General features: G+C 53.1%; 1 protein-coding gene across 1 annotated transcript; it reads left to right on the top strand.

Annotated features, from left to right (window-relative positions):
* Window positions 1-69: 69 nt before the first annotated feature.
* Window positions 70-12247, top strand: LOC136301279 (serine/threonine-protein phosphatase 4 regulatory subunit 3B-like; the record flags this gene model as incomplete). The annotated part of the gene is made up of 13 exons (XM_066204211.1): window positions 70-73; window positions 1358-1578; window positions 4025-4079; window positions 4361-4953; window positions 7026-7103; window positions 7635-7748; window positions 9025-9141; window positions 9335-9466; window positions 10194-10281; window positions 10758-10916; window positions 11083-11252; window positions 11572-11711; window positions 12172-12247. Coding segments are annotated over exons 1-13 (1947 nt in total), but the record flags the coding sequence as incomplete, so codon positions are not given.
* Window positions 12248-12613: the final 366 nt, after the last annotated feature.

Genomic DNA, 12613 nt, shown 5'->3' with positions numbered 1-12613 from the left:
GACTCTCTAATTGTAGAAGATGTATTATTGATGAATGCACCTGGGATAAAATGTTCTATGAAACTGGAAATGGGTATGTTTGCCTGTTTTCCTGGGAGTTCCTGAACAGTGCAGTCAGCCATGGAATGCCATGGCAAAGGGGTACCTCTCCTGGTCTCATTTCCAGGCTCCCCAAGCCAAACCAGGAGAGGATTCCAAAAGATTTCTGTGAACCTTCACGTGAATTGCTGGCGTTATAAAGGACTCAAACCCCAGGCAGGAATGGGTAAATAAAACTTAATTACAACCCGTTACAATAACAAGGCAAAGGGGGGAACAGCACTGGGAGCGGGGTGGGACTCCTCCTGCCACCACAGGCTCAGGCTCACAAAACGGTGTCTCTGCCTTTCAGACACTCGAGGGTGCGTCCGCCTCATTAATATTCATGAGCCCTCCTTAGCTGTCCTTCTGGCCCCGCCCACAGCCTCTAGGTTTACCCACCTGTGGAGACCTGGCTCCTCCCAAGGCCTGTCAATCAGTCCCTTCCGTGCATTTCATTGGTGGAGCCCTTCCCGTGTCCCGATTGGTGGTGCCGTGTTACCCCGCCCGGCCTCCCAGCACCAAGTGTCCCCCACTCCCGGCGGCCTCTTCCAAGGGGCAGATAAACTCCTGCCCCACATGTCTGTCCAGCCCTGTCAGCCAGAGCTGCCGGGCCGTGACCACAAAAGGGGAGGGGAGCACTGAAGGGAGAACAGACAAGGGTTCAAAACCAAACTGGAACAACAAAAGTGCATGCTGAAAGAACTGTAAACCTTAAGGGAACTTCTCCCCGCCACACTCAACAACTCTGCCTCATTTGCATGAGCCAATCACCACCCCTTATTCATAACACTGGGGATAGCCCCAGCTTGGCATCTAAGGCAATTCCTTTTGCATCAAATTGTGTTTGTAGCATACTTGGACCTACAGGCTGGGAAACTGCCCCAAATGTCTGTCAAATTATATAAGCTGGTCTTCCTATGGACATGACAGCTTGAGTCCAATGTGCTTCTGTTTCACAAAAAACAAAAACAATGGCACAGATTGCAGGTGCTTAGGGATGGCTGCTGGTGCGGTGTCTCCTCAAGTCCCCAGAGTACATGCTCTGGGAGGGGACATGGAAGCGATCCTTGAGGGGAATCCAGTCTGAGCTCCTGCAAGCTTCTACCAGTGCCCTTGATGCCTTTGGGGATGCGATCACAATAGATCACCTGAGCGGCCAGGGGGAGTGGGCAGACCCTAATGATCAGATTAGGGGCTCTGTCAAAAGGGGTGCTTGATAAAATTCGTAAAGCCGCAGTTCAAGCGTTCAATTTGTTACCATCGCTTGACCCTCCAGTTAGTTTTGGCGACATCGAACAGCTACCTGATGAGAGGTTTATCGACTTTATTAATCGAATGAAGACAGTCCTGGAAAAGGAAGGCGGTGACCCCAGTCTGCACGCAGGGCTGCTGTTGAACAGGGCCAAGGCCAACACAAACGCGATCTGCCAGCAGGTCATCGTGGGCCTTCCCATCGACCCACCGCCCACGCTGACCACTATCATAGAGGCCTGCTCGGCAAAAGTGCCAATACTGGCGTGTGCCGAGGAAGAGAGAAGGAAGCAGACATTGGTGTCCGTCTCTGCAGCTGCAGCGCCGACACCACCACCACCACCTCTGCCACCACAGGCACCACGTCAACCACCTACTTGTTTTCGCTGTGGTCTGAAGGGACACCTGGCGAGGAACTGCCCCGCTCCCAGTCCAAAGGGGACAGCAATGCCAAATAAAGACAATAATAAAGTTGCTCTTAAAAAACCCCTAAGGCATAAGCGTGAGCCTGCCCCGCGCAATGATAGAAATGGGGCTGGCTCAGAGGGAGGCGATGGGACTGGACTTGACACCACTCACTGGACTGACTCTGTGTCACGATCTGCTCACACAAGCGGGGTTCGTGATGGTTCGTTTTAGGGATCTCAGAGCGCAAAAGACACAGCGGGGGACAAACTCCGTTTATGCAATCACAAATGCACCTTCATTTAGTGCCAACAAATGTGATAGTGGGGAGAGAAAAGAGAATAGTAAGAAAGACAGAAAAAGAGGGGAAGGGGATTATAGCTACCAACATGGAGGGTCGAGTCCTCGAGGCTTTTGAAGATGCCTATAGACGCGAGTTTCTCCAGTGGGGTGATCACAAAAGTGAGCGGGGGTCTCCAGGGTTTTTATAGTCCTCTCCGAAGCGACAGGCAGTTGGCCAAACAGGTGGGGGAAATCATTGCAGTGTGTTCATTCAGAGAACTCAGAACAAGCCGGTCGTCAGCAGGTGCAGTGTCAGCAGGCGCGGTCACTTCACCGTGACTTGCCCATTGTTTCTGCTCAGGTTCTGATGTTCCCATATGGGTGCTGGGTTTTTCCATCAAACACACCTGCAGGCAGCACTTGGCCAACATCCCACCTCAGCCAGGCCAGAACTGCTGTGTTGAGATTTTAAAGTCCCTTTGAGGGGTTTCAGTCTCTGTCCTTGACGATGGTCGTGAGGCAGATGAGGGATCTTCGGACCGTCTCTTACAGCACCGCAGTGGGATGTGGCATTCGGAAGGGCTGGCGCCCTCTGCTCTGCATGGCTCAGCTCCCCCAGCCAGGCCCAATTCTGCCTGGCAGTTTCACCCTCTCCAGGTTCCTTTCCCTAAGGACCGAATGGCCGGCTCAGCTTGGCACAGCAGGATCTGCATGCATGGCACGGCTGAAACGGCCGGGCTCTGCCCCAGGGGGCACTCGGGAATGCTCGCACCACAAAGTCCAGCCAAAGAGTGTCCTGGGGCACTGAGATGGGGCCAGAGGCGCTCAAAGCAGTGACCAAAACCAAGAAAAACATCCAAAATACTGTTTAGACCTGAAACAAACCTGGTGGTGTTCCCTGAGGAGAAGGATTGGGGGTGCTGGTGCATGGGCAGTAACAGCCTGTGGGCAGGAGGCTTTCTGAGGGCTAAGTTCACCCCAAGCCCTGCCGTGTGAATCCCTGACCAATGGGATTTAGCACAGAGTTTTCCAGAGAAAGCAGCTGTGCAGAAATTTGGGACAAACTCTGCCAGGTCCAGATTTCCCTGCTGCCCATGCTCATGCGGAGGCAGCTGTGCCCCTGCAGCCCATGGAGGGCACAGGGTTGGGGTTAGGGTTAGAGGGGGCAGAGATCCACCTGCAGCCCCTGAGGAGCCCTGCACGCCGGAGCAGGAGGAGGCCACAGAGAGGCTTTGAGCCCATGGGAAGCCCCTGCTGGGCAAGGTCCTGGCAGGCCCACAGAGCCGTGCAGGGAGGAGCTTTGCATGCTGAAGCCGGTTTGCTGCAAGGCCTTGTGAACCTGTGGGAGACCCAGGCTGGAGCAGGAGGGCCTGAAGGACTGACCCTGAGGAAGTGTGACCCACGTGGCAGCAGGTTGTGGAGAGCTGTTTCCTGTGGGATGGACTCCAGCTGGAGAACTTCCTGGAGAACTGTCTCCCATGGTGGGGACCCCGTGCTGGAGGAGGGCAGGGACTCCGACTCCTCTCCCTGAGCAGCAGCAGCAAGCAACAATGTGGGCTGAACTGACCAGAACCCAAATTCCTCTCTCCCTGTGCCTCTGGGGGGGGGACAAGGGAGACTTTGGGATAGAGGGATGGCTGGAAGAAAAGTGACTGTGAGATTTGTTTGGCTTTTCATGATCTTGCCCTGATGCTGGGAGTAATCAATTCCATCAATATCCAAAACTTGAGGCAGCTTTGCCCGTGACGGTGAAGGGGGAGGGATCTCTCCCTGTCCTTATCTCAATCCAGGGACCCTTGGTTTTATTTTCTCTGCCCTGTCCAGGTGCAGAGGGCAGGGACAGAGCGGCTCTGGTGGGTACCTGGTGTCTGACCAGGGTCAACCCACTGCACACCTCCAGGCCAGCTGAGTCCACAACCTCTCTGGGCAACCTAGCCCAGTGCCCAGCCTCACTTCAAGGCAAGAATTTCTTCCTAAGAGCTCACTGAAACCTGCCCTCCCTCAGCTTCTGCAGCCTTCTGGTAACCCAGCCTCTGCTGCTGGGTACGGGGAGGCGGCTGGTACGTGTCCCCTCAGTTCTACAAGTTCTCTCCTCAAGTCCCACCAGTTGGTGATCGGGGACATGGCAGAATGTAGGACCTTTGGCAGCCTGAGGCCAGGTCATCAGGGAGCTAAGCAACGGACTCCCGTGCTGCAGGTGACATCATAAAGGCAAGCACCAGAGGAGGCTGAGGCAGCTCCAGAGGCAGAGCCAACAGGAGGCAAGCACAGTGTGGCCTCTCCTCGTGCTTCCCTGTCGCTTCCCTCTTGCTGCCCTTTTGGCACGCGTGACCTTTGGAAGTCACCCTGCATCTTCTGCAGCCACCAGAGGAAGACCAGGAAGAAATGGCTGCAATTTGCCCTGGGATCAGCCTTCCTCCCTGCAAGGTTCACAGACTGGCTGAGGTTGCTGAGCTGATCACCTCTGCTCGCTCCTCAGCCAGCCACAGGGAAAAGCTGGCACTTGCCTTGAAGAACGAAGGCTACATTCCTAAACTCTTAGAGCTTTTCCAAGTCTGTGAGAAGTCACAGCTCAGCCGGGCCTTGCAGCATTTGTCAGCCATTATGCAAGGTATTCTGTGGCTTGACCAAGGAGCTGTGCTGGAGGTGCTGCTGTCGCAGGAGTGTATCATGGATGTGGTCAGATGCCTCGAGTACGACCCCTCTTTGGCACAGCCCAAATGGTGCGGGCAGCTCCTGCAGGAAACAACCAAGCTGAAGGAGCTTCCTCCCATCCGAGACCCTGAGCTCCAGCAAAAATTCCACCAGCTGTACTGGGCACAGTGTATTCAGGCCATCATCTTGCCCAAGGCAGCTGGGGTAGGAGAGGGTTCTCTGGCCAGCCTCACCTCCTTCATCAGCTGCAAGAGAGAGGAGATCGTGCATGTGTTGGAGGTAAGGGGCTTCTGACCTGCTCTCAATGGCTTGGGACCTGGAGCTGGCGTCGCCAAGGCATGGCCATTTATCAGACCTGCCTGCACGTGCACAGGATGTGAATGATCCTGTTATAAATAAGGGGTGGTGATTGGCTCGTGCAAATGAGGCAGCGTTGTTGAGTGTGGCAGGGAGAAGTTCCCTTAAGGTTTACAGTTCTTTCAGCATGCACTTTTGTTGTTCCAGTATGGTTTTGAACCCTTGTCTGTTCTCCCTTCAATGCTCCCCTCCCCTTTTGTGGTCACGGCCCGGCAGCTCTGGCTGCCAGGGCTGGACAGACATGTGGGGCAGGAGTTTATCTGCCCCTTGGAAGAGGCCGCCGGGAGTGGGGGACACTTGGTGCTGGGAGGCCGGGCGGGGTAACACGGCACCACCAATCGGGACACGGGAAGGGCTCCACCAATGAAATGCACGGAAGGGACTGATTGACAGGCCTTGGGAGGAGCCAAGTCTCCACAGGTGGGTAAACCTAGAGGCTGTGGGCGGGGCCAGAAGGACAGCTAAGGAGGGCTCATGAATATTAATGAGGCGGACGCACCCTCGAGTGTCTGAAAGGCAGAGACACCGTTTTGTGAGCCTGAGCCTGTGGTGGCAGGAGGAGTCCCACCCCGCTCCCAGTGCTGTTCCCCCCTTTGCCTTGTTATTGTAACGGGCTGTAATTAAGTTTTATTTACTCATTCCTGCCTGGGGTTTGAGTCGTTTATAACAATCCTGCTGCTTTCTCCTCCCTTGGATTATGTAGTTTAAAAAAGGGAAGAGCTCAGGGAAGGATCTAAAGGTTCCTGAATGGGCTGTCAAGAGTTTCGAGTTCTTCTCTTTGATAGCTGAGCAACAGATTGCTTTGGAGCTGGATTGCGGGGGGAGCTGGGAAACGGGCAGCTTTTAGGATTCCCTCTTAGGGGCAGGTGCAATGTCTGTGGAGCTCATTCCGAACCTGAGATGCCAAAGAGCAGGCTCAGGGAGAACGCTGCCAGTGCTCCTTCCCATGGGAAGGACTGCCGAGAAATACGGGGACGCAGAAAGCGTCCAAAGCCTTGAGAGATGATGATGATGGTGATTAGGTTCACCTTGGTTTTCTTGTCCCTTTGGAGGCTTAAGCAATGGGGGAACTGACGTTTTTGGCCAGAAGGGAGGTCTTGTCCTAGAGGTCCTGAAGTCTCTCTTGGGACTTGAGAGGCTGTGACTGTGCCAAGCCAAGGCTGGGGCAGAAGTGCAGAGCAGAGCATCTGCAAGGAGAGAACTGGTTTGAGTGCGAGGAAGGGCGACCAGGACGTGGCTGCAGCCAGCTGGGAACCTGTTCATCTGCTTCCCCTTGCCCGGGGGGCCTGACGAGATGCTTTGCAGGGTTGCAGCTGGACAGGAGGGAAAGGGATCCCTGCGGGATGTTCTCAGGGCAAGGGGAACAGGGCAGGTGCCCCATGGGACAAGCTGTGTCCTGGCTGGCTCTTGGGAGCTCCACTTTCTGGGAGCCTCCCCTGAGCTCAGCTTCCCCTGTGTCGCCGGTAGGGACGTGAAAGAATGAGGCAGGCAGCAAGAAGGTCAGCAGGAAAGTTCTATATTTAATTTTCTGACTCCATCTTATATACAATTCTTTCAGAAGGCACAAGATTGGCTACATAGGTTGCCACCTCTTTGACCTCGTTGGTGAAGACCACCATCAGTCACCTTTCTCCTCCCAGAGGAGAAATATGTAAACAAAAAGATAAATTCTAAAAATATACATTGTTTTCTTGAAGCTGCCTGAGAACAAAATGCAAACTCTGAAAAGCAGGCAAAGTCGGGGCGACACCCCTGTGGCTCTGCGCTTCTGCCCCTGCTTCTGCCGCGCACGGGCACTGCTAAAAGAATGCCCTGGGAAGGAAGGATCCTGCGGGATCTGTGTGCCCTGCACTGGCCTTTGTTGGGCTACAATGAATGGAGGGGTGGACAGTTGGGCTTGCGGGAGTGGGGGATCCTCTCAAGATGGGAGTTCTGCCTTGTTCTGCCTTTCCAGAGGGCCCGTGTCAATTGTGTTCCTTTTGTGTGTTCTGCAGAAAGACCAGAAATTCTGGTCAGAAGTTCTGGCCCAGTTAACAGCTGGAGCTACAGGTGCCCACCAGCGATGGGACTTGGTGAGTCAGTGCTTGCGGGCTGGGAAGGAGAAGGATGAAGGAGGAAAAGGGAGACTGTTCTTGAGGCCTTCTGCACTCCTTGAGGTCTTTCTGGGAACAGGAATCCTTGCCAGTGCAGCTCAATCTTCATTTAAGTCCTCACTTAAGGAAAGATTTCTGGCAACATAAGTTCTGATTTCTTTGTTGTAAATTGGGATTTCCTTGTGTAGAAAGGACCAGCATGGAACCGACACCCTCGACTTCAAGCTCTGTTTTCTTCCCAGAATGTTTCAGCATCCCCGGGGACTTTATTTCTGTATCTGAGGTCTTTCTGAGGTCAAGGCCAAGTGACGGATTTCTCCTCTGTGTGTTTCCTTTGTGGCTTTGCTTTGTTGATGTGGGCAAAGCTTGGAGGAAACACCACAAGAAGAAGACCGTTCTCTAGGAAAGTCCAACCAGGACTCCAACTCTGCTAGAAATTGTAAGCCTTCCCTCCTTTCAGAGGGTTTTCTTACTCTAAGACAAGGGAAATTTCTTTTTCCTATGCAACAGGTGACCTTTCTGAAGGACTTCTGCGCCTCTTCCCTCATGTTTCACCAGAACGGGGAGGCATTTTTACAAGGCTTGGCTAAGCTGGGACTTCTTCCTGCTCTTGAAATTCTACTGGTAAGTGAAAACTTCCAGCTGCTTTTCCTCACAGCAGGAAAGCCCAGACCCAGTGGTGCACTTGTTGGACCTGCTGAGCACTTGTGTGTCCCTTTGCTCGCATACCTTGGCTCTGCTGAGAGTGGAAGTGGATTGGACTAGCCACAATCCCAAAGTTACCACCGCTCTTGCAAGCACCTGCCTGGGTTGCCCTGATTCTTGTGACTCTGCACCAGGGGCAAATTCTGTGCTCAGCGCAGTCCTTGGGACAAGGCAGAGTTAAGATGGAAAGAGACTCTTTGCCACCGGGCAGCTGCACTGGTGTTTTCCTGGGGCTCTTGTAGTTGTGCTTGGACTGGGGCCACAGAAACCTTTTTAGCTCCTCTGGAGCTGTTGGCTCATTCCTTCCCAGAAGATCCTGTCATGGCGGCAGCAGATTTCTCTGTCCTGAGCAGCAATGGGAAACCACAATTTTGTCCCTCCTGTGGATGAGGCGGCTGTTGCCCCCTGACCATTGCAATCCGGGGTCAGTGCTGCTGTTCGTCACAAACCCCACATTCCAGGGTGTTTCTCTGCTGCAGGAACAAGCTGGGAACTGAGCGAGGCACAGCATTGCCGGCAAAACATTTGTTCTGCCCCGCTCAGCTTGGCAGCTTTAGGGGAAGGTTGGTTGAGTCCCTCGCAGCCCTGGGTGGGAGAAACACTCACATTCCCAAGAAGTTCAAGAACAACCTTTGACTTGCAAGCTTGAGAACATGAAGGCAGAATGAGGCACTTGCCAAGTTTTTAAACAACCTCCAGGCAAAGGAAGGCTCTTCACAAACTTGACCTTGGCAAACTTAAGCTTAACCACCTTTAACTTACCCACACAACAAGGCAGCGACTGGGGTTGTTTAGTCTGCCTTACAGTCCATTTTGATGAGAAGGGAGGAGAAGAAAGAGACAGATTGGCTTGTACAATTGGTCCTTTGGTACAATGTGAATCAGTTGTAGGCAACAGGTACAGAAGATCAGTGTCTCAGTTATTCTAGCCAGGAAATGGCACGAAGGGAATGGTTTCTGCTTAAATGAGGACCCACAGATTCACAGAAAGTCCCTTCTAAAGGAGGCAAAGAGTGGGCAAAAGGGGTTGCTCGTTTATTGTTGCTTCTCTGGAACCATTTTACTGTGTTTCTCAGAGAAACTTGGGGAATGAAACCTTCCCAAAACCTTTCACTCCCTTTTCTTTGCAGCTTTACCTGATGAGAAACAGAAAACCTGATTTACCCTACCAAATAAATCTCTTTTTTTTTTATAGGGAATGGATGATCTGCAAGTGGCATCTGCTGCCACAGACGTCCTGTCTTATCTTGTCAACTTTTGTCCGTTCGTGGTCCAAGAATTTGTCATGCAAGAGGCCCAGCAGAGAGACCACGTAAGTAAAAGTGGTTTGCAGGTGCTTGGATAGACCAGTCTTAGGGCAAACGGGAAACAAGCCAGCCAAACAAAATCTTAATTTTTCTATTTCATTTTCATTTTTATTAAAAGAAACAAACCAAACTGATAGGAACCAGGAAACCCATTGCACTCTAGTTATTTGGGGCTTACTTTGTCTGGGTTTTTGGCAGGGCACTGACCTCATCCGTGTGCTCATGAAGCAGATGATCTGCTATCCTGCTGCTGCATTTGGAGTAGCTGATCAGGTCATGGAGCTGTTGCAGACACTGCTTGATCCAGGGAATCTGCTGGCCACAGCTGAGGTAAGGGAATGCAAAGGGCTGAGGATTTTTTCTCTGCCTCAGCCCAGAGAAACTCTGGTCTTCTCGAGTGCTCTTCTTGTGGGCCCAGCATCTAAACAGGTTGCGCTTGGGGTTAGTGCTTGGCTGTGCTTTGTTCTCTGAGCCTGAATGGCAAGGAGCTCCAAAGAAGACCGAGTCTCCAGAGCCTGTGGCTGAGGCCAAGGCTGTGTCTGGGGCACTGTGCCCACAGTTGTTCCCCCAAGCAGCGCTTTAGGGACACAGCACTGTCTGACCAGAGCTCCTGCTGCCTGTGGGAGACATCTGGCAGCAGCGGGGTCTAGGAGAGGCCCTGGCACCCCCAGTCCACAGGTTCATACCCTGGAATGGACAGGAAAACCTGGGAAAAGGTTGTCAGGTTGTCATGATGCAATGACTGCACTGGAGAGAACTTGAAGGACACTTTGTCAAGCCTTGGGAGTCATGGATTGCCACGATAGATTGGCATGCCTGGGGGGGATTCTCTTGGGGATAGCAGGGTGGGCTGGATGTCTCTCAGATTTCCTCCCAAAGAAAGAAATGGCTCTTTGTGCAGGGAATACCTGTATGCCTCAGGCCCCACCAGAAGGATACAGGCAGAGCTGTCGGAGCCAAGGGAATTCTTTTTAGGCTGTTTCTGCTGGCACTGTGCTTTCTGATTGAGAAGGTCTCTGCCGAGGCCAGGATGTAATGAAGCCATTTTCTCCCTTAGGTATCCAAAATACTTGGATTTTTCAATTCCTTCTACACACGCTGTCTTCCTGTTCTGACTGCGCCGCTTCTGGCCAATGCAGCAAAAGGTACCTGGGAAATAGCAAAGGAGGGTTTTTCCTTGTTTTCCCCCTTTGGAGGCTTGTAGTGTCTGGAAGGGACTGACAGGTGTGCTCCCAGTGATCAGCCGGTCAGGCCAGGTGGGAATACACTTGAGGAAAAAGGCTGCTCCCCGGGGACAGGAGTTCTGCAGGCAGCATTTTCAGTCCCTTCTTCCCCTCCCTGACATGGCTTCCAGCTGTGCTTTGTAGCAGATGGACCTCCCGGAGGAGGGTTGTTCATGGTGGAGGAGTTGGACTTGGATGCTTTCTAAGATTTGCTTCAAGGGCCAAAAAAGTCACCATTGTGCTGGTTGTTTTGTTCTCCCCCAAAGTTCTGCCTCCTAAAGCAACCCAGGACAGCCAAAGTCCACTAAAACCATGTCAGGAACTGCAGTAGCACCTGAGCACAGGGCTTTTTTTTTCCTCGTCTTTTTTGCTCATTGAAGGCATTCTTTTCCTTGCAGATGATTATCAAACGGCACAACTCCTGGCCTTAATTTTGGAGCTGCTGGGTTTTTGTGTGACGCGACACAAGGAGCACATGAGGAGTTACATCCTCCACTGGGATCTGCTAAGAAGAGTCCTCCTCTTGATCAATTCCAAACACACATTTCTGGCCTTGGGTGAGTAGCCTTTGGCATTTTCTTCTTCCAAGCTTAGCGTGTCCTGGGTGGAAGGTGTTCCACGGGACACCTGAACTCAGGATTCATGGGAAGGGATGGAAATGAATTTCTGGACTGCAGTCCTGACCTGTGGCTCTGGCATCCTTGCGTTTTTCTCTTCACAAAGGTGCTCTGCACTTCCTGAGGAAGATCATTGCCCTCAAGGATGAGCTTTATACCCGTTACATCATCCAGGGAAACCTCTTGGCACCCCTTGTGCAAGCTCTGCTGGAGAATGGAGCCACGTACAACCTGCTCCGCTGGGCTGTGCTGGAGCTGTTTGAATTCCTCAGACTGGTGAGTTCAGCAGCAGCTTCCGCTCGGACACGCCCGTGGCCTCTCACTCAACAGGCCCAGTGCAGCCTCCCGCTTCAGTGCAAGTGTCACAAACAGCCTCGGCTCACTCTCACTCTGGTGTCCCTTGCCATGGGAACATGAATCATTCTTTCCAGATCTCAGCTCTTGGCTTCAGGATCAAGCTGAATTGCTTCACACTTGCTCCAGACCAAAAGTGTTTTGGCTCTGGCCAAGTTCCTTTGCCAAGGGAACTCGGAAGCTTTCTGAACTGTGGCCTGTGACCACTGGAGACTTGAGACCGTGTTTTGTTCCTCTGCAGGAAGACTGTAAGTCCCTGGTTGCCCATGTCGTCGAGAACTTCTATCCTGCACTGGAATCCATCACCTATGTGCAGACATTCCAGGGACTGAAGAGGAAATATGAGAGAGACAAGCACCGACAAAAGCAGAGTGTGCACAGGTAGGCCCCAGTCTCTGTGCTGGGAGCCTGGCAGGGACTTCCCTAGGGCAGGGCTGCTCCTTGCTTTTCTCTTTGCCAGAGGGCAGCAGGAGTAGGTGGCTGGCACTGACTTTGTCATTCCTTCTGGAGGAAAACTCCAGGATGAAAGGAAAGCTGCCCCTGCCTTTCCTTGCAGCCCCCTGGAGTAGAGCTGCTCTTGCTCAGGACATTCCTTGCTCGTCTCAGAAGGCCCTGAGCTTCCCCAGAGCAGAATCTTGCTCTGTCCCTACGAGGGGGGATTCAGCTTGCCTGGGCCTCAGCCAACGGCTGCTCTGTCTTCCAGTGAGGACACAAGTGCCCAGGGAGCTGGATCGCCTTCCCAAATGGGCCACGCTCCCTCCAGGCTCTGCAAGTCATTGCTGATCCTGGCTTAGTTGGACACGTCACCAAAGCTGGAGTCACTTGTCCTGTCTCTCTCCAGGGTCCTATCCTTCTTGGGCAGAGGTGCAAGAGCCTCAGAGCAGAAAGAACAAATTGTCATCGGTGGAGCCCAAGTGGGGGCAGCTCAGACAGCGCCAACAAGCTTCACAGGCTCCTCTTCAAAGGAGGCAACCCCGTGCCCACTGCTGAGGGCCCCCAAGGTGGGAGAACTGGGCTGAGCTGCTGCTCTGGCCAGGGACAGTGGAGCTGCCGTGCCAGGCCTGGCCCAGGGCAATGCAGCATGGGCAGCAACAGCCTGTGGGCTTTCAGGGGGGCTTAGTTAGGGCTCAATGCACCCAAGCCCTGCCCAGGAACACCCTGACTGCTGGGGGGGAGGCCTGAAGAAAGGATGGGCTGGCCCTGGAGTCTGGTGCTGACCTGGTGGCACAGGCTGATCTTTCATCTTCTGCATTCCTGAACTGGGGCCGCTCCTTGGCTCTTGC

This window comes from Chamaea fasciata, unplaced genomic scaffold, assembly GCF_029207755.1.
Source record: "Chamaea fasciata isolate MVZ Bird 193981 ecotype frontalis unplaced genomic scaffold, bChaFas1.0.hap1 SCAF_25, whole genome shotgun sequence".
In the NCBI taxonomy this organism is placed as follows: domain Eukaryota; kingdom Metazoa; phylum Chordata; class Aves; order Passeriformes; family Sylviidae; genus Chamaea; species Chamaea fasciata.
This window is presented reverse-complemented; position numbering and strand designations above follow the sequence as displayed.